At 36.8% G+C, this 21,496-nt stretch overlaps 1 protein-coding gene across 1 annotated transcript in view; it reads right to left on the reverse strand.

Moving 5' to 3' along the window:
• Window positions 1-691: 691 nt before the first annotated feature.
• The window catches only part of araf (A-Raf proto-oncogene, serine/threonine kinase), a 47,896-nt gene continuing 27,091 nt past the window's right edge, over window positions 692-21,496 (reverse strand). The window contains exons 9-16 of the mRNA XM_062025412.1: window positions 20,477-20,607; window positions 20,186-20,388; window positions 16,693-16,869; window positions 13,836-13,882; window positions 12,620-12,738; window positions 8,432-8,563; window positions 3,733-3,867; window positions 692-1,902 (exon numbers count right to left, since the gene is read on the reverse strand). Coding sequence (XP_061881396.1) covers window positions 1,756-1,902; window positions 3,733-3,867; window positions 8,432-8,563; window positions 12,620-12,738; window positions 13,836-13,882; window positions 16,693-16,869; window positions 20,186-20,388; window positions 20,477-20,607 — 1,091 coding nt within the window. The 3' untranslated portion in view covers window positions 692-1,755. The remainder of the gene's footprint in view (window positions 1,903-3,732; window positions 3,868-8,431; window positions 8,564-12,619; window positions 12,739-13,835; window positions 13,883-16,692; window positions 16,870-20,185; window positions 20,389-20,476; window positions 20,608-21,496) is intronic.

The raw sequence follows: 21,496 nt of genomic DNA on the forward strand, positions 1-21,496 counted from the left end.
AACATATATGTTTATAAAAATGTTGAACATTTCATAGTTATGAACATATTTATATTCATCAACATTTTGAACATTTCATAGTTATGAACATATATACGTTTATAAAAATTTAGATGAACATTTCATAGTTATGAACATATGTATATTCATCAACATTTTGATGACCATGTTTATGTTTATTAATATTCTGATGAACATTTTATATTAATTAACATATTTATGTTCATCAACATTTTGATGAACATGTTTATGTTTATTAATATTCTGATGAACATTTTATATTAATGAACATTTTTATGTTCATCAATATTTTGATGAATATTTCATAATTATGAACATTATGTTAATCAAAATGTTGATTAACATTTTATGATTATGAACATTATGTTCATCAATATTTTGATGAACATTTCATATTTATAAACATCCATCCATCCATTTTCTCCCACTTATTCCCTTCGGAATATGTCATAAATATGAAATTTTCATCAAAATATTAATGAACATAAATACGAAATGTATTTATGTTCATTAATATTTTGATGAAAATTTCATATTTATGAACATATTTATGTTCATTAAAATCCTGATGATCATTTTATATTAATAAACATATTTATGTTCATCAATATTTTGATGAACATTTCAGTTATGAACATATTTGTTCATCAATATTTTGATGAACATATTTATGTTCAATATTTTGATGAACATTTCATATTGATGAACATTTATGTTCATCAATTTATGAGCATCAAAAATTTTATATTTATGTTCATTAAAATGTTGATAAATATTTCATATTCATAAACACATTTATGTTCATTAAAATTGTGATGAACATGTCATTATGAGGAACATATTTATGTTAATTAATATTCAGATTGTTTTATATTAATGAACATTTCATATTGAAGATATTTATCAATATTTTGATGAACAGGTCATTTATGAACATAAATATGTTCATTAATATTTTGATAAAGATTTATATGTTCAATATTTCGATGAACATTTAATTTTTATGAAGAAATTTATGTTCATCAATAGTTAGATGCACATTTCAGATTGATGAACATATTTATGTTCATCAATATTTTGGTGAAGATATTTATGTTCATCAATATTTTGATGAACATTTTATATTAATGAACATATTTATGTTCATTAATATTTTGATTAACATTTCATGTTTATGAACTTATTTGTTTATATTCATAAATATTTTTAGGAACATTTCATATTGATGAACATATTTATGTTGATCAATATTTTTAGGAACATTTCATTGTGATGAACATATTTGTGTCCGTTGATAGTTTGATGAACATTTCAGTTTCACTTTTGTTTGAAAGCAGCATTGCGGCAAAAAAAGAAGAATTCTTCCCATTTTTTGTGTGGCCAAAAAAGACAAATCCAAAGTAGAAATTGATGTTGCTGATGACATTCTAGAATCATCTTGCAGTTGAGAAGAAATATCAGACTCAAGGACATCTTGAAGTCTGTTTCAAGCTACAATCATTCTAGTTTTAGTTGAGCAATAAGTCGTCCAAATGATATTTTCTGATGATTCCTCTTTTCATTCAAAGATTGGAACAAGTGCAAAGCCTGATGGGAAGTTATGATGTCATATTTGAAGGTGAACATCTTCATCTTTATCGCTCTTGGCTTGTGTTGCTTTCATGGAGCGTTCCACAAGAACAGCATGTTTGGACAGGAATATGAAGTGACAATGAAAGATGGCTACTGGACAAACTAACTCTGGAGCGGAATGAGCCTGGTAGTGTGAAAGAGGAGCGGGTTCAAGTCCTCGGCGTGGACGGCGCGGTGCAACGAAGGCTCCGAGCGACTGCGTTCGATTTTGGGCAGCAGGTCCTGCACATGCTCAATCGATACCAGGATCTGATGGAGGCAGACGCCATGTCAGACATATTTATCATCATCATCATCACTCGCCATGTCAGACATATTCAGCATCATCATCATCATCACTCGCCATGTCAGACATATTCAGCCTCATCATCATCATCACTCGCCATGTCAGACATATTCAGCATCATCATCACTCGCCATGTCAGACATATTTATCAACATCATCATCACTCGCCATGTCAGACATATTTATCATCATCATCATCATCACTCTCCATGTCAGACATATTCAGCCTCATCATCATCATCACTCTCCATGTCAGACATATTCAGCATCATCATCACTCGCCATGTCAGACATATTTATCATCATCATCATCATCATCACTCGCCATGTCAGACATATTTATCATCATCATCATCATCACTCGCCATGTCAGACATATTCATCATCATCATCATCATCACTCGCCATGTCAGACATATTCATCATCATCAACATGATTACTCGCCATGTCAGACATATTCATCATCATCATCATCATCACTCGCCATATCAGACATATTCATCATCATCATCGTCATCACTCGCCATGTCAGACATATTCATCACCATCATTGTCATCACTCGCCATGTCAGACATATTTATCAACATCATCATCACTCGCCATGTCAGACATATTCATCATCATCATCATCATCATCACTCGCCATGTCAGACATATTTATCATCATCATCATCATCACTCGCCATGTCAGACATATTCATCATCATCATCATCACTCGCCATGTCAGACATATTCATCATCATCAACATGATTACTCGCCATGTCAGACATATTCATCATCATCATCACTCGCCATGTCAGACATATTCATCATCATCGTCGTCATCACTCGCCATGTCAGACATATTCATCATTATCATCACTCGCCATGTCAGACATTCATCATCATCATCACTCGCCATGTCAGACATATTCATCATCATCACTCGCCATGTCAGACATATTTATCATCATCATCATCACTCGCCATGTCAAGACATATTCATCATCATCATCACTCGCCATGTCAAGACATATTCATCATCATCATCACTCGCCATGTCAGACATATCCATCTCATCATCATCACCACTCGCCATGTCAGACATATTCATCATCATCATCATCATCACTCGCCATGTCAGACATATTCATCTCATCATCATCACCACTCGCCATGTCAGACATATTCATCATCATCATCATCACTCGCCATGTCAGACATATTTATCATCATCATCATCATCACTCGCCATGTCAGACATTCATCATCATCATCATCACTCGCCATGTCAGACATATTCATCATCATCATCATCACTTGCGTTAAAAGAACAGGAATCGTTTAAGTCCACACCTCAGAAACAGGAGAGGGGATACCAAGAATTAGGGTATCAGTCCCAAAATACAGCCTTGACTTGAAATATGATCATTATTTGGTGAATTTCACCTTCAATAGTTGTTTATAAGACGGTGAAACATTGTATTCAAATAAACATTATGATAACCAAATGCAACTATTCAAACAATGTATTACAATAACTCCCTTATTACCTTTATTACACATAATTATGTATTACAATAACTCCCTTATTACCTTTAATTACGGTACACACAATTATGTATTATAATAACTCCCGTATTACCTTTAATTACACACAATTATGTGTTATAACTCCCTTATTCATGTGGATATTTCCACCCTATCTCCCACTGGCTGGCTAACGTCCACATAAGGGGTTGCCAACAGAAGCAAAACAACATTTCCCTGTGAAAGTGAAAGTGACGAGGGTGTTGTAACAAGGTGTTACCTGGGGGAACAAAGGTCTCTCGTCACGTTTGAACTTGAGACAGTCGACGATGAGTCTCTTCATGGACTTGGGTAAGGTGCTGTTCAGTTTGCTGAGGTCAGGTGACAGGTAGCCACGCCCCACCATGAAAATGATCTGAAAGTCAAGCATGACAAATGAACATTCATAGATTGGCTTTATGTGCCTGGCCCTCAATTTTGCTCCCAGGGACCCCAAAGGGTGAACAAAAATGTTTTTTTTAAAAAAGTCATACATTTGTTTTTTAATTCAACACTTAAAAACTGTAAATCAACTTCAGTTTTGTCAATATAAATTATTTTTTTATGTTTTATGCACTTTTTGTCAAAAGCCCTTCAAAAAAAAAAAAAAAAAAGTGGCAAACACAAAATGTGAAATATTTTTCTCCCTAAAATATTTCAAATTGATTTTAATTCATTATTATTTTTGAAGCAATGACAGTTTAAAAAAAAAATTATTAAAAAATTCTCAGGGATCAAAAAGGGCCACACATTGTTTTACTTTCAACACTTAAGTCTCTAGATCAACTTCAGATACAGGGTATTATTATTTGTGTTTTATGATGTTTTTTATTGGCAGACACACAAAACATGCAATATTCTTAAAGTGGAATATTTTCGTCTTTGTTAGACACATATTTTCCCTTGATGACAAGGAATGAAGCAAGTTGACTAAAACAATGTCAAAATGATGCGACAATTTGTGACAACCAATTAAAATTAAACACAAATGTTGACACAGAAGAAATCCTATCATATTCAATTGTTCTTTAGGCGGAAAACAAGACAATATGTCTTCTACCACGGGAGGAAAAAGAAGAGAAGACACCTACACCTTTGCCACGGTAGACAACAAAACATCTTGTAAACCCTCTGGCTCTATTTTCTCCGGTAAAAACACTTTAAACTTCAAGCACCATCTGCAGGCGAGTCATGTCATGTGATTCATGTATGATGGCTCAGGTGTGAATCACTACAATAGTCTAACAGCTGCTGATGGTGAGGCAAGCGAGGTTTACTCTTAAAAGAAATGTGACAATAGTCTACATTGAAACACAGGGTAAAGATACATTTCCAGGTCAGAGGTGACCATGACGCGTGCATTTTTTTCGTGCATGCACACTAGGTCGCGTTGCGCCGGCGGACGGAAGGGTGGAGGGGGTCTTAAATGACCATTGTGTGTGTGTGTGTGGACACAGATAAGGTTAGGTGGGATTTACCCTGGATATCCTTAGCCGGCTTAGTGTAGAAGGGGCCTTAGATTGGTCAAATCTAGTCGAGAGTTTTTCAACAATTGAGATACAGTCTGGTGTGCCGTGGGAGATTATCTAATTTCACCTATTTGGGTTAAAAATATTTTTTGCAAACCAGTAATTATAATCCGCAAATAATGTGCCGTTGTTGAGTGTCTGTACTGTCTGTAGATCGGCAGACTTACCACGTTATACTCTTCCATATCAGTAGGTGGCAGCAGGTAGCTAATTGCTTTGTAGATGTCGGAAACAGCGGGAGGCAGCGTGAAGGTAAAAAGGCATCTAATGCTTAAACCAAAAATAAACAAAAGGTGAGTGCCCCTAAGAAAAGGTATTTAAGCTTAGGGAAGGCTATGCAGAACGAAACTAAAACTGAACTGGCTACAAAGTAAACAAAAACAGAATGCTGGATGACAGCAAAGACTTACTGTGGAGCAGAGACAGCGTCTACAAAGTACATCCGAACATGACATGACAATGTCCCCAAAAAGAAGGATAAAAACAACTGAAATATTCTTGATTGCTAAAACAAAGCCGGTGTGGGGAATAGCAGTCAAGGAAGACATGAAACTGCTACAGGAAAATACCAAATAAAGAGAAAAAGCCACCAAAATAGGAGCCAAAGACAAGAACTAAAACACTACACACAGGAAAACGGCAAAAAACTCAAAATAAGTCACAGCGTGATGTGACAGGTCGTGACAGTACACCTACTTTGAGACAAGAGCTATAGTGATGCATGCTTGGTTATGGTTTAAAGTCATATCCAACAATTGCGACAACAACTTTCTATTGTCAATATCGGCTGCTGAGTTTCATTTTTTAATGATTTCTGCTGGTGGTGTGCCTCCGCATTTTTTTAATGAAAAAAATGTGCCTTGGCTCAAAAAAGGTTGAAAAACACTGGTCTAGAGGATGACCAATCTAAGTCTAAGACTAGATCTGACCAATCCAAGTTTATGAGCATGAACTGATGAAGCTTCCTTGGATGAGAGGCAAAACGTCTTTTAAGACAAACCAAACAGTCCAGTTGCCATCGATTGTACTGAATTACTGTCACTGGTAAAAAGGTAGAGCAGGAGCAAGACTCCTTACTTTACCACATGTCTGAAAATAAATTCTTACTTAAAAACAAATAACGTTTGTGGTAGGCCAGGATGCCGTGAGCCGAGCCGAGCTTACCCGCCAATTTAATAAGCAAGATGTCCTCGGCACAGTGTTCGGATATTAATTGCACAACTTGACAAGCCAAAAGAGCCACTTGTCCTTTTTCAAGTTCATACAAAAGAAGACAGCTATGTGAGATAATATACGTTACTTTTGTATCACTGGTTGCTGTATTTACATGGCACAATGGCCAGGACGCCAATTATTGTGCACACTCAGTGTAGTTATACACAAAATATTGTTTCTTCATATGACCATAAACATACACACATATTTTCATGCACTGTACACTGGCGACAAGTGATTTAAACAATGATATTTTTGTTGTCAAGATTGTCTAAATAAATAGTAGACCTACATGATCAAATGTAAACATTACATTTTAATGATGAACAGAAAATTGTTGCAATGTTATTGAACATATTAGTAAAATATTATGCACTCTAAATTGCCAACAGGTCATGTATACAACTTGGTGTTTGTAAATAATGTAAAACTGTATTAGCAGTTCTCATTACATTCTTAATGTTAAGATTTGTGCGACAAATATGTGTTTTGATTCCATTTCCATTATTTTCTGTTAAATAAATACAATTATTTTAAAACAAGTGTACGTACTGTGCATAATTTCATTTTACACTCTGCTTAGAGCAAGTGATTATGTGGTACACGCTCGCTCTACCCAGCTCCTTTGCCTAATAAAAAATGGCGGACGGAGCTCCGTTGCATACTACACTCTATTGAATGAACGTTCGGAAATAAACTGCAACAATATTAACTCGCTTTAACTCGTCTCTTAGTCTGAATTGATTCTGAAATAATGTGATGCACTGACGAGGACCAGAGAGCGGGAGCACATTACAGGAGTTTTAAAGTCGCTGCATTGGCTCCCCATCTGCTTCAGGGTGGATTTTAAAGGTCTATTATTAGTTTTAAAATGTCTTAATGGCCTTGTGCCTTCTCACTAATCTGAGCTGCTTTTAGCGTATCAACCCTAGCGCATCCTGAGGTCCTCTGGCACCGGCCTTTTATCTTTACCACATAGCAAACAAAGAGCCACGGTGAGACGCCATTTAGCCATCAAGGCTCCCACCTGTGGAACAGCCTGCCAGAGAGACCCATGACATTAAGAAAAAGGCTAAAGACACTTTATTAATCAGGTTTTTTTACTGATCATCTTAAACTCTTATGTTGTTTATTATTTATTGTGTTGTTTTCTATCTTAATTATTATTACTACTATTAGTCTCTCAATGTTATGTTTTTATTAACTTTCTAATAGACTTAGACTTCCTATTATTGTCATTCAAATTTGAACTTCACAGTACAGATAAGAACGAAATTTTGTAGCAATAGCTCGTTGTAGTGCAGGATAAAAGAGCAATAAGGTGCAGATATAAATAAATAGATTACTTTCCAGATAAATATATTGCACTTATTGCATATGCATCCACATTTATGGCTGTATGTTATACTGTCTTTATATTCCAGCGAGTTAATCCTTTTTTGGGGGGAATTGACGGCATTATTATGATGCGTTCAAGAGTCTTATGGCTTGAGGGAAAAAGCTGTTACAGAACCTGGAAGTTCTGCTACGGAGGCTGCGGAACCTCTTTTTAATGTAATGTTTATACCATTTACATTTTATTTTTACATATATTTAATCATATTTTTTTTAAATGGTGTTGATTTGAGTTATTCTGCAGTGTGGACGCCTCAAAGGTGGCGTTCTTACTCAAATCCTCAGTGCCATGTTTTGTTTAGTTTTTGCTTTGTTGTTGTTAATAGTGCTGTGTGGGTTCGTTTTTCTATTTTTGTTGTTGTACAGCACTTTGTGTTTGCAACTTGCCTGTGTATAAATACAATATAGTCTGGCTATAGTCAGATTATATTCAAATGCACGTGTATATGCTACGTTATGCAGAGTTGATTTATTACGTTGTACAGTAATTGTAATAAAAGTGGCATCAAGACAACTTCAAAGAGGTGTTTTTCTTCATACTTTAGTCGACTAAATTGTTAAGGAATTTAGTCGACTAAAACTACATCAATTCAGATGACTAAAATATTACTAAAATAAATCTTTGTCCAAAGATTATGACTAAAACTAAATTACAAACGGCAGTCAAAATGAACCCTGGTCGCCCCACAGTGACAATATTCACTGGATTAACCAGTGCCTGTGCAAGCTGTACACAGACTTATTTAACGTACACGTTATAGCAGAGTGTGAATTTAAAAGACATGGAGAGTGTTGTTCCACCTGGTCTCTGTTGTTGATGTTGGAGTAAGGCAGAGTCCCGGACATCAGCTCAAACAGCACCACTCCATAGCCGTACACGTCAGACTGGAAGGTGTAGGGGATTCTTTCCTGCATCCGGATCACCTCAGGGGCCTAGGGACACATGGAAGACACAAAACTAAGTAATAAGCAAGTGACATTTTTTTTTGTTTTTACAGCAAACACAATAACTTGATTTGATGCCCATAAGAATGACGACAGTGGACATGAGCAGATGTCAGGAGACGTACAAATAGTGGACGATAATAAAGGATGTTGCCTTCATTTTCCTTCAATTAGGATACAGTTTTTATTACATTCTTGTGTATGTATTTGTTGTATAGGAGGGTACAGATCAGGTATTGATATCGGTCAAGTATCAGCAAAACAACCAGTATGGATAATATGTGCTGTACTTGTGTGTGATGTCATGTGCGATACAAGCAGTCCTGCGGCGTGTTTACTTGTGTGTAACATCATGCGCGGTACAAGCGGTCCTGCGGAGTGTTTATTTGTGTGTGATATCATGTGCGATACTAGCAGTCCTGCAAAGTGTTTGCGTGTGTGATATCATGTGTGATACAAGCAGTCCTGCAAGGTGTTTACGTGTGTGTGCTTTTATGTGAGATACAAGCTGTCCTGCAGAGTGTTTACTTGTGTGATATCATGTGCGATACAAGCAGTCATGCCGCGTGTTTACCTGTGTGTGATGTGATATGTGCGAAACAAGCAGTCTTGCAGAGTGTTTACTTGTGTGTGATATCATGTGCGATACAAGCAGTCCTGCAAGGCTTTTACTTGGGCAGCCAGTTAACATCTAAATGTCCTCCAATAAGCATACAATTTGTTCTGTTTTACTTAAGTCATTTACAAAAGGTAAACATGCTAAGCTATGTAGGCTACTAGGAGCCAGCAGCTACACAACAGCTAAGCACACAAGCTAAACATAGGTAATAATCAGTGAACAATAAAAGGTGACACTAGTCAATATAAACAAGTATCGAATAATTATAGTTACATATTACTTACACATACAAAGTCTCCAAGGCAGAAATAGAAAGTATCCAGTACCAAATGTGTCCGCATCATTCAACTTACTGCATAATAAATTATTGTGACCACTGGACGTTGCCAAAACAAACAAAACAATTACCACTCCACTTCTAAGTCCATTCCACACGGTTAATAATAGGTTAGGGTTTTTCATAGCTACCATTGTTTTCGGTTTGACTCATTTCACAAACCTTTTCTACATCCCAAATTACTGAATAGGTTAATATATTTTGAACTGCCTTTTACGAGTCATACCAAAGCTATAAAACTATAAAAATGAGACCCATTACCTCCCTGCTTGGCACTCAGCATCAAGGGGTGGAGTTGGGGGTTAAATCACCAAAATGATTACCGGGCGTGGCGCCGCTGCTGCCCACTGCTCCCCAAGGGGATGGGTCAAATGCAGAGGACAAATTTCACCACATCTAGTGTGTGTGTGTGTGACAATCATTGGTACTTTAATCTTAATCTTTAATCTTAATTTGACTGTCTTTAGGCAATATTTTTCATTTGATCTCATATATATATATATATATATATATATATATATATATATATATATATATATATATACACATACATACATACATATATATATTGCTGGGTATTGTGGTTAAACAGCTCAATTTTTGTTTCATCTGACCACGGAACTTTCCTCTAGAACAGGGGTCGGCAACCCGCGGCTCCGGAGCCGCATGCGGCTCCTTGACCACTCTGATGCGGCTCAGCTACATACATGCCGACCCCCCGATTTTCCCAGGAGACTTTAGGAACTCAATATCTCTCCTAGATAACTCCCAGGGAAAACAAAAGTCCTATTTAGACTCTAATTACTAAATAAAGGGCGTGCCCTAATGGCACTGCAATAATTGTCCTCTACAGCATTTACATACAGCGTGCCAGTCCAGCCACATGTTGCATGTTGTTATTACTAGCACACGCAGGAGACAGCAAAGCATACTTACTCATCAGCCACACAGCTTACACTGACGGTAGCCGTATCAAACAACTTTAACATTGTTACGTTACAAATATGCGCCACACTATGAACCCACACCAAAAAAGAATGAAAAACACATTTCTGGAGAACATCCCACCGTAACACAACATAAACACAACACAACCATTACCCAGAATCCCATGCAGCCCTAACTCTTCCGGTCTACATTATACACCCCCGCTACCACCAAATCCCCCCACACATCAACCCCCCCCCCCCTCTCCGTGCGTTGGTTGAGCGGAAGAGTTAGTGCTGCATGGGATTCTGGGTATTGGTACCGTCAGTGTAAGATGTGTATTGGTACCGTCAGTGTAAGATGTGTGGCTGCTGACCTAGTAAGGAAGAGTTAGTGCCGCATGGGATTCTGGGTGTTGGTGCCGTCAGTGTAAGTTCTGTGGATGCAGAGGTAGCACGCCTTGCTGTCACTTACAAGATCAAGCTGAAACTGCACTCTACACGTGGTCGAGCAGGTACGCTGTTAGGGCAGACTGTAGAGGGCGTCGAATGCAGTGTCATCACGCTCTGATATTCGGGAGTCACCCGGGAATAATGAGAGGGCAAGTATGAAGCTATCAAGCGCCAATTATTTAAAACTCGCGGGCTGCACTAACATCAAATTTCCACATTAAAGTGCGTGCAGGTGCGTGTGTCAGATACCCCTGGTTAGCATAGCACAAAGCATTTAAGCTCTGTATGCGGTGTTTTTCATTTTAAATTTAAATTTTTTTTTGTGGCTCCCATTACTTTCTTTAATTTGTGAAACTTGCCAAAATGGCTCTTTGAGTGGTAAAGGTTGCCGACCCCTGCTCTAGAAGGTCTTATCTTTGTCCATGTGATCAGCAGCAAACTTTAGACGAGCCTTAAAGATGGAGCAAGGGCTTCCTTCTCGCATGGTAGCCTCTCAGTCCACGGCGATGCAAAACACGCTTGACTGTGGACACTGACGCCTGTGTTCCAGCAATTTTCCAATTCATTGCAGACCTGCTTTTTGGTGGTTCTCGGTTGACTCTTGATCATCCTGACCAATTTTCTCTCAGCAGCAGGTGATAGCTTGCATTTTCTTCCTGATCGTGGCAGTGACAAAACTGTGCCATGCACTTTATTCTTACGAACAATTGTCAGCACAGTTTATCTTGGGACCTTAAGCTGCTTTGAAATGGCTCCAAGTGACTTTCCTGACTTGTTCAAGTCAATGATTAGTTTTTTCCAGATCTGTGCTGAGTTCCCATTGTCGTGTTTGTAACTAAGTCTAATGACTGCATCATATGAGCCCTATTTAAATGGGCTCAGAGAAGTCAACAGGTGTCGTCAATCATAATCACTCACTCTTGTCATGTCAGAAAACCAACAAATTTAGCTGAACTGCACCAATTTTGTCAAGAGGAGTGGTCAAAAATTGCACCAGAGGCTTGTGGATGGCTACCAAAAGCGCCTTATTGCAGTGAAACTTGCCAAGGGACATGTAACTAAATATTAACATTGCTGTATGTATACTTTCGACCCAGCAGATTTGGTCACATTTTCAGTAGACACATAATAAATTCATAAAAGAACCAAACTTTATGAATGTTTTTTGTTACCCACAAGTATGCGCTCCAATCCCTCTATCACAAAAAAATAAGAGTTGTAGAAATTATTGGAAACTCAAGACAGCCATGACATTATGTTCTTTACAAGTGTATGTAAACTTTTGACCACGACTGTACATATATAACCTTTGTCTCAAATGATGTTTTAGTCCGTCCAAGGCCTTTGCTTTTCTATATTTTACTTGTTTGTGGTGTACAGCCCTTTATTTTTCAACTGTGGTTGTTTTTAAAGGGCTTTATCGATAACGTTGGCGTGGTATTGCAAGTGTGTATGATACCTGTTGATATCGTATAGGATCAATACTCAATATTGGTATCGTGCTTGAAGTGAGAATGTTGCATCACACACCCCTGATATTTCCTACTCTTACCTAACAAAGCTGCTGTGCTCATTTAGTTGTACGTCCTGACCACTATGACAACCACTGTTAAGTGCTTTTATCTCGACGCTAACAGGAAGTCACATTGTGTAATTAGACACGTTAACGACACAAGACACAAACGCAGTCACAAGCGGGTCGGGCTCACCATCCAGAGGATGGAGCCGCTAGGTTGCTCCACCTGCTGGGAGCCAGTCCAGCGTGACTTGACTGTGGCCAGGCCAAAGTCTCCGATCTTCACCGTCCAGCCTTCATGGAGGAAAATATCTAGGACATCATTTCAGGAAACATGGAGGCGTAAAACCATAACACATTACATTATAAATGTTCCAATTCTAGTTATTGTTTACTAGGGCTGGGCGTAAATAGATATCAACATATATCACCATAAGACACGTAATCCATATCAACACCAAGTGGTTTCGATGAAACGTTTAATATGTACATTTTTCTCTTCGTCATAAGGAAGCGGATGAACAAAGGCACTCGCTCTCTGGTCACCGAGCAACGCAAGAAGTGATCACTGATCAGTAGGCGTGACATGCTGACAGCCAATCAGGTGACAGTATCAACTATTCTGTCCTTGAGCAAGACACTTCACCCTTGCTCCTGATAGGTCGTGGTTAGGGCCTTGCATGGTAGCTCCCGCCATCAGTGTGTGAATGTGTGTGTGAATGTGGAAATAGTGTCAAGGCGCTTTGAGTACCTTGAAGGTAGAAAAGCGCTATACAAGTATAACCCATTTACCATGTTTGGTTGATTTTTTGCATGGAGCGAGAAGAGAAAGTCAAGATAAAAAGAGGAAAATCTGTTTTTTGAAGTTTCCCAAAGGGAACGTAGTCAGACCAATGTTGTCTGTAAATGATGCAAGGCAAGAGCGCTAATAGCACACCACCTTAGCCGCGCTCACCCTTTAGAGCACAGCTCGAAAACCTGCAGAAAAGACTTTCTCTACAGTTACATTTTCACACTATTCTCCTACACTTTATGAAGCGTTCCTTTCATATTCCTTCATTTGAAGAGCTTATTGTTAACAGTTTGTTTACATGCTGGTGTTGACATATCATTTCTGCCTTGATAGCCGAGGGATTATAATCACAGGAAGGTTACATTTACAATAAAAAATGTCAAATGTAAAATTTTTCTCTTGATCCTTATTTTCCATAGGTCATAAAAAATAATTCTCGATCCCAACCGATATAAAAACACTAGAGTTTTTAAACATACGGCCCAGCCCTATTGTCAGTGTGTCAAATGAAGAATCCATGTCTGTGGCAAGATGGCTGCTTGAATATGTTTAGTGTCCAGAAGCAAAGATTAATTTCTCCATCTTATTAATGTCACACTGGACAGGGAAAGGATACTGTTGGACTTCAGGTCGCGATGAATGATGTTCTTTGCATGAAGATAACTGAAACAGAAGGAAATATGAAATGTATTTTTGACGGATCAGCTGACACAAAATGACTTCAATTCACTTCGTTTACGTTACATATTCATGTTTGTTTATTTTAATTATATTCTGTGTCCAGGTGGTGCTTGTTTATTTTAAGGCAGTTAAAACATTTAAGTGTGTATTCCTGTAATATTCAATGTTCTATTATTTTATATATATCTATACAATTTTTTTTGCAATGTTTGTTGTTGCATCACGCTGTATGCTTGTTTCTTATTGTACTAATTGTATTGTTAACCATGTGAGGCATTTGGTGAGCTTTCTGTGAGAAGTGCTACATAAATAAAATGTACTTCCGTATTACGATGTTCCGAGGTTTTGAACGTGCTCCATCAAATTTGTTAAAAACCTAGTGTTATAGCAAAACCACAAAATGTGCTACATTTTCCTCCAAAAAATATTTCACAGTGGAATATTTGTTAGAAAGTAATTTGAGCCTTTAAAAATGTCAATAGTTCATAACATTGATTTTAATTTATTACTTTTTGAGCAAAGACAGTTTGAAAAAAACAGAACATCCCACCAAAATTCTCAGTAATCCAAGAGTGTTGAAAATATACATATATCTTTAAAAATATATCTGTCAATTATAGATATTGATTTTTGTCATGGTTTCTTTTGTTCAATGCCCTTTTTGTCAAAGACGACTTTATGGCAAACACAAAATATGCAATATTTTCCCCAAAAATATTTTAAAGGGGAATATTTGATGTGGAATTATTTAGGCCTTGAATAGGTCAATAATTCATCACAACATTGATTTAGATTTTATTTTTTATTTTTTTTGAGCAAGGACAATTTTTAAAAAAAGACAATCCCATTAAAATGATCAGGGAGTGTGTTAAAAATGAATCAGATCATTATTATTATCATTTTTTTTTAACTTTCAACACTTTTTCCAGATCAACTTCAGATCTCTCAATTAAAAATTTAACATTTTGTGTGGGTTTTTTGGTTTTATGCCTTTTTTTCCACCCAAAGAAAATTGTTCATTTATGGCAAACACAAAATATGCAATATTTTCCAGCTAAAATATTTCAAAGTGGAATATTTGATGTGGAATTATTTAGGCCTTGAATGGGTCAATAATTCATCACAAGATTGATTTTGATTTATTATAATTTTTTGAGCAAGGACAATTAAAAAAAGACAATCCCATAACAATTATCAGGGAGTGTGTTAAAAATAAATCAGATTATTATTTTAATTTTTTTTACTTTAAACACTTTTTCCAGATCAACTTCAGATCTGTCAATTACAAGTTTGACATTTTTTGTCTTTTTTTTTTTTGTTAATACCTTTTTTTTCCTAAAAAAACTATAGCAAAAACACAAAATATGCAATATTTTCCAGCTAAAATAATTCCATCCATCCATTTTCTACCGCTTGTCCTGTTCGGGGTCGCAGGGGGGTGCTGGAGTCTATCTCAGCTGCATTCGGGCGGAAGGCGGGGTACACCCTGGACAAGTCGCCACCTCATCACAGGGCCAACACAGACAGACAGACAACATTCACACTCACATTCACACACTAGGGCCAATTTAGTATTTGATGTGGAATTATTTAGGCTTTGAATAGGTCAATATTTCATCACAACATTGATTTTTATTTATTATTTTTTGAGCAAGGACAATTTAAAAAAAAAAAAAGACAATCCCATTAAAATGACCAGGGAGTGTGTTAAAAATAAATCAGATTATGATTTTATTTTTTTTTTCCTTTCAACGTTTTTTTCAAATCAATTGAGACCTGTCAATTATGGAAATACTTTTTTTAATGTTTGTTTTTGTTTTATGCCCTTTTTGTCAAATACACATAAAATATGCAATATTTTCCAGCTAAAATATTTCAAAGTGGAATATTTGATGTGGAACTATTTAGGCCTTGAATGGGTCAATAATACATCACAAGATTGATTTTGATTTATTATAATTTTTTGAGCAAGGACAATTAAAAAAAAGACAATCCCATAAAACTTATCAGGGAGTGTGTTAAAAATAAATCAGATTATTATTTTTATTTTTTTACTTGAAACGCTTTTTCCAGATGAACTTCAGAGTTTGAAATTTTTTTATTTTTTTTTTAATACCTTTTTTTTCCAAAAAAAAAACGTTTATTTATGGCAAAAACACAAAATATGCAATATTTTCGAGCTGAAATAATTAGTTTTATCAAATAATAATTGATGTGGAATTATTTAGGCTTTGAATAGGTCAATATTTCATCACAACATTGATTTTTATTTTTTGAGCAAGGACAATTTAAAAAAAAAAAGACAATCCAATAAATGTGTTAAAAATAAATCAGATTATGATTTTTTTTAATTTTTTTTTTACTTTCAACGTTTTTTTCCAGATCAACTTGAGACCTGTCAATTATGGATATTAATTTTTCTATGTTTGTTTTTGTTTTATGCCCTTTTTGTCAAAGACACACAAAATATGCAATATTTTCCAGCTAAAATATTTCAAAGTGGAATATTTGATGTGAAATTATTGAGGCCTTGAATAGGTCAATATGTTGAATAATGTCCCTTGTGGATCATTAAAGTTTGTCTAAGTCAATAATTCATCACAAAGTTTGATTTATTATTATTTTTTGAGCAAAAACAAAAACAAAAAAGACAATCCTACTTAAAGTATTAGCTATATGTATAGCTCTCTCAACATTGCAACTTTTTTTCTTACTCCCCCCATTTAGACTATAAAAGTACTCATAGAATGTGTGTGGACAGCTGTGACATGCAGTAATCTACGGGTACTCACTCCATCCCCTGAGCCGTCTGTCTGGCCACATCGATGCGCCTCATGGTTTCAAACTTGGTTTCGGAGACGTGCAGGTGGCGATACAGGCTGCTGCCTTCACACCACTGCGTAATGATGGCAAAGTTGGGCTTGGTCATGTAGCCCATGAACAACAGGATGTTGACGTGGCGAGTTTTCCTGCAGGCACATGAACACGGTCACACGCAGACATTGGCGGCTTCCCATCCATCCCTCTTCTCCGACATAACGCGGTCATCTGAACACAGCAAGTACTAACACCTCCTAGCATGTTAGCGCTAGTGTTTGTTACATCGAAATGAATGTTTCTCATTTAGAGGACCATGACCAGAGACACATTCTGACTGGCTACCAGGCAAACAGTACTCGCTCCAGATCGCAGCGACTAAGTTTGTGGTCAAAAGCTTGCATTTTGGGTAGGTGAATGTTCAATTGTAGTCAGAGAAAAGCTGCATGTTTTCCTGTAACAACCTTGTCCAAAGTCATAAAATTAGAACATCATGTACAAGTCCATCCATGTCAGCTATTAACTTCAAATGTGAAACTAATCTGTGATATTAACTCCGTACATGCAAAGTGAGGTATGTCAAGCCTTTGTTATCATTTTGATTATCTTGGCTTTCATTTTTTTAAACCTGACATTTTCAATTCAAAGTTTTATAAACTGTAAGCCACACTCATCACAATTCTAACCAATAAAAGGCTTGACATATCTCACTTTGCATGTATTAAGTTAACACCACATGATACTAAATGTTACTTTCTTGTGTAATTTCCACATGATTTACTGTGTTTAATTCTACAGAGGAATATTTATTTATAATATTTATTTTTCAAAACAGTAAATTTTTTTCTTCTATGCTACATATGTGACCTCACTGTAGGCTCTGTAGGTCATGGTACCTCTAAACTAGGGTTGTCCTGCAATATTTTAGTACCGGTACCAAAATGTATTTCGATACTTTTCGGTAAGGGGACCACAAAAATTGGCATTATTAAAAAAAATCTTACGGTACATTAAACATATGTTTCTTATTGCCACTGAAGAACAATTTTGTCCTTAAATAAAATAGTGAACATACTAGACAACTTGTCTTTTAGTAGTAAGTAAGCAAACAAAGGCTCCTAATTAGTCTGCTGACATATGCAGTGACATATTGTGTCATTTATCATTCTACTATTTTCTCAACATTATAAAGGACAAGCTGTAAAATTGATTACTAATCTACTTGTTCATTTACTGTTAATATCTGCTTACTTCCTGTTTCAACATGTTCTATCTACACTTCTGTTAAAATGTAATTATGGAGGGGGGCGTCGCCTGCGGGCCTACAGCGAGACAGGGTGTGCCAGGACCAGCCCCACATTGGGCGCCAAATTGTGGAAGCTCCCTTCCAGTGGGTCCTCCTGACCACCAAGCATTTCTAGGCAAGCCCGTTTCATGCTTACAATATACTTTTTATTTTTCCAAAAAATGTTCTCAGGCTGCTTTTCAGCAGTTGTCTGTGTGTCTCTTGCTCTCGCTCCAGCTCCACCCCCGTCTCTCTTCCTGGCTGCTGTTTATACAGACCAACAGGTGATTAAATAACAAGGCCCAGGTGGGCCATCTACGCACCTGTCGCTGACTTTGAGGCCGGTCCTGGCACACCCCGCCTCGCTGCAGGCCAGCAGGCCACGCCCCCCTCCACAGTAATAATCACTTATTCTTCTGTTGTTTGATACTTTACATTAGTGTTGGATGATACCACAAGTTTAGGCAATGATAACCGCTGTAAAACTACCGACGGTTAACATCTCCGTATTAGATTAAAAACCGTGATTGCACGATAATAACCACACGATGATATAATTATGGACCAACTGCTAGCTATCTTAAATGCTAAATGAAAACAAGAGAATTTAAACCTTTCTGGGAAAAATTTGAATGTTGAAGATAGGAAAGTGTACTGCAACATACTATGAATTTAGAAATAAATTAAACTATGAGACTGGCTGCAAATTAGCCGAGGAAGTATGCATCCCAGAAGGAATTTACTAAATTAACCCTTGTGGGTAAGGCCATGCTTTCGGGCGGTGGGGGATTTGAACCACAACCTCCTGCTTGATAGTCAATAATGCTAACCACTGTACTAAACAGACAGGCTTTCAACCAGTACTACCTTTTTGTCTGATTTTGGGTAAAAATCAATGTTTTTTCTTTGCGTGAAATGGAAATGTTAAAAAGTATGATGTTTCAATGTTGTATTTGTGTTGTAGAATATTGGTTTGGAAATGACCAAATTTCAATGGTCAAATCAATGTCACAACCTGACATTGATTAAATGTCATAAAAAGCATGTTTCAACGTTGTATTTGTGTTGTAGAATATTGGTTAAAAAATGACCAAAATTTAATGGTCAAATCAACGTCACAACCTGACAATGATTAAACATCGTAAAAAAGTATGTTGTCTCAACGTTGTATTTGTGTTGTAGAATATTGGTTGAAAAATTACCAAACTTCAAAGGTCAAATCAATGTCACAACCTGACATTGATTAAACATTGTTAAAAAGCATGTTGTTTCAACGTTGTAATTGTGTTGTAGAATATTGGTTGGGAAATGACCAAAATTCAATGGTCACATCAGCGTCACAACCGGGCATTGATTAAACGTCATAGAAAAGTATGTTGTTTCAACGTTGTATTTGTGTTATAGAATATTGGTTGAAAAATGACCAAAATTTGATGGTCAAATTAACGTCACAACCTCACATTGATTAGACATTGTTAAAAAGTATGTTGTTTCAATGTTTTGTTTTGTAGAATATTGGTTGGGAAATGACCAAAATTCAATGGTCAAATCAACGTCACAACCGGACATTGATTAAACGTCATAGAAAAGTATGTTGTTTCAACGTTGTATTTGTGTTGTAGAATATTGGTTGTAAAATGACCAAATTGTAATGGTCAAATCTATGTCACAACCTGACATTAAAAAAAACGTCGTTAAAAAGCATGTTGTTTCAACGTTGTTTTTGTGTTGTAGAATATTAGATGGGAATTGATCAAATTTCAGTGGTCAAATTAACATCACAACCGTCATAAAAAAGTATGTTGTTTCAACGTTGTATTTGGGTTGTAAAATATTGTTTGAAAAATGACCAAATTCAATGTCACAACCAGACATTGAATAAACGTTAAAAAGCATGTTGTTCCAACGTTGTTTTGTGTTGTAGTATATTGGTTGGGAATAGACCAAAGGTCAATGGTCAAATCAACGTCAGAAAACAACATTGATTAAACGTCGTCAAAAAGCATGTTGTTTCAACGTTAAGTTTGAGTTGCTCAACGTCAGGACCTAATTCCACAAGATATCAACGTTGTTTCAATGTCTTGTGCCTGTCAACGTCAAAGTCAGTATAGTCAAAAGGCCGTTATTGGATATCAATAACCTGTGATAGTAAAATAAATAACATCAAAATAAGTACAACTTACCGTAAGACCTGCATTTCGTTTTTAAAGGCCTGTAACTGTTCAGGTGTGGGCTCTGTGACTTTCAGGATCTTTATGGCTACATCTCCATGCCACTTGCCCTTAAATACAGTTCCAAAGGAGCCAGCTCCTATTCTCTTCTGGGTGGTGACTTCCCAGGAGTGGACCTCCCAGTAGTAGCTTGAGTCCCTGTAGCCCCCCCGATGCTGAAACACATCCAACCAATCAATGAAACATGAATGTACTTATTTGAAAAGAGATTCACTCCAAAGAATATGCTCCGAGATTACGTACTACTTTCTTTTTGTCATCAGATGAGGGGGGCTTTCGCTCTTTGTGTTCTGAGGGGGACTTGGGTGGTCTTCTCCCTGGAGATCCTAGAGACGAGGGTGGGCTGGTGGAGGGCTTCGGTGATGGCTCGGGACCTGCAGATACAAGGTGTCAGATCCAGAAGAGAGCATCTGATACAAATAATTACAAATACAAAATTACCATAAATTCCCGACGATAAGCCGCTACTTTTTCCTACGCTTTGAACCCTTCTGCTTTTAAATTGGTGTAGCTAATTTATGGGTTTTTCTTGGCTAACGCAAATGGTTTAAAAAAAAATAAAAAATACATCCAAGAAAACCAACTGAAAAGGTGTTTTATTGTTTGTGCCATGGCGCCATCTTTTGGATGAGTTCGCTCACTGCATGTGATGCAGTGTTCTTCCATTTAGGGCTGGCAACCGGTTAGTATACCGGTAAGTGTTGTTCCGTCTTCTTGCCGTGCATAGCCTTTTCTACTCGTATGGATTCTTCACTCATCACTCCAAGCAACGTTTGCAAGTTTTACAACATAACTAAAACAATTCTTACTTAGTAAGCCGTCCCATGTGCGATGTCTGTAGGAGTATTTTTTCAATGCATATTTTTACATGTAATCAAGCCAGCGTCGTTAGCATTAGCTAATATGCTAACACAGGAGTGTCAAACTCATTTTCGATCAGGGGGCCACATGGAGAAAAATCTACTCCTAAGTGGGTCAGACTGGTAAAATCATGGCACGATAACTTAAAGATAAAGACAACTTCAGATTGTTTTCTTTGTTTAAAAATAGAACAAGCACATTCTCAAAATGTACAAATCATAACGGTGTTAAGTTTCTTTTACACTTACATGTTGCGGTTAAGTGCCTACTGAAACCCACTACTACTGACCACGCAGTCTGATAGTTTATATATCAATGATGAAATCTTAACATTGCAACACATGCCAATACGGCCGGGTTAGATTACTAAAGTGCAATTTTAAACTTCGCGCGAAATATCCT

The sequence above is a fragment of the Entelurus aequoreus genome, linkage group LG17 (genome assembly GCF_033978785.1).
Source record: "Entelurus aequoreus isolate RoL-2023_Sb linkage group LG17, RoL_Eaeq_v1.1, whole genome shotgun sequence".
Lineage (NCBI taxonomy): Eukaryota > Metazoa > Chordata > Actinopteri > Syngnathiformes > Syngnathidae > Entelurus > Entelurus aequoreus.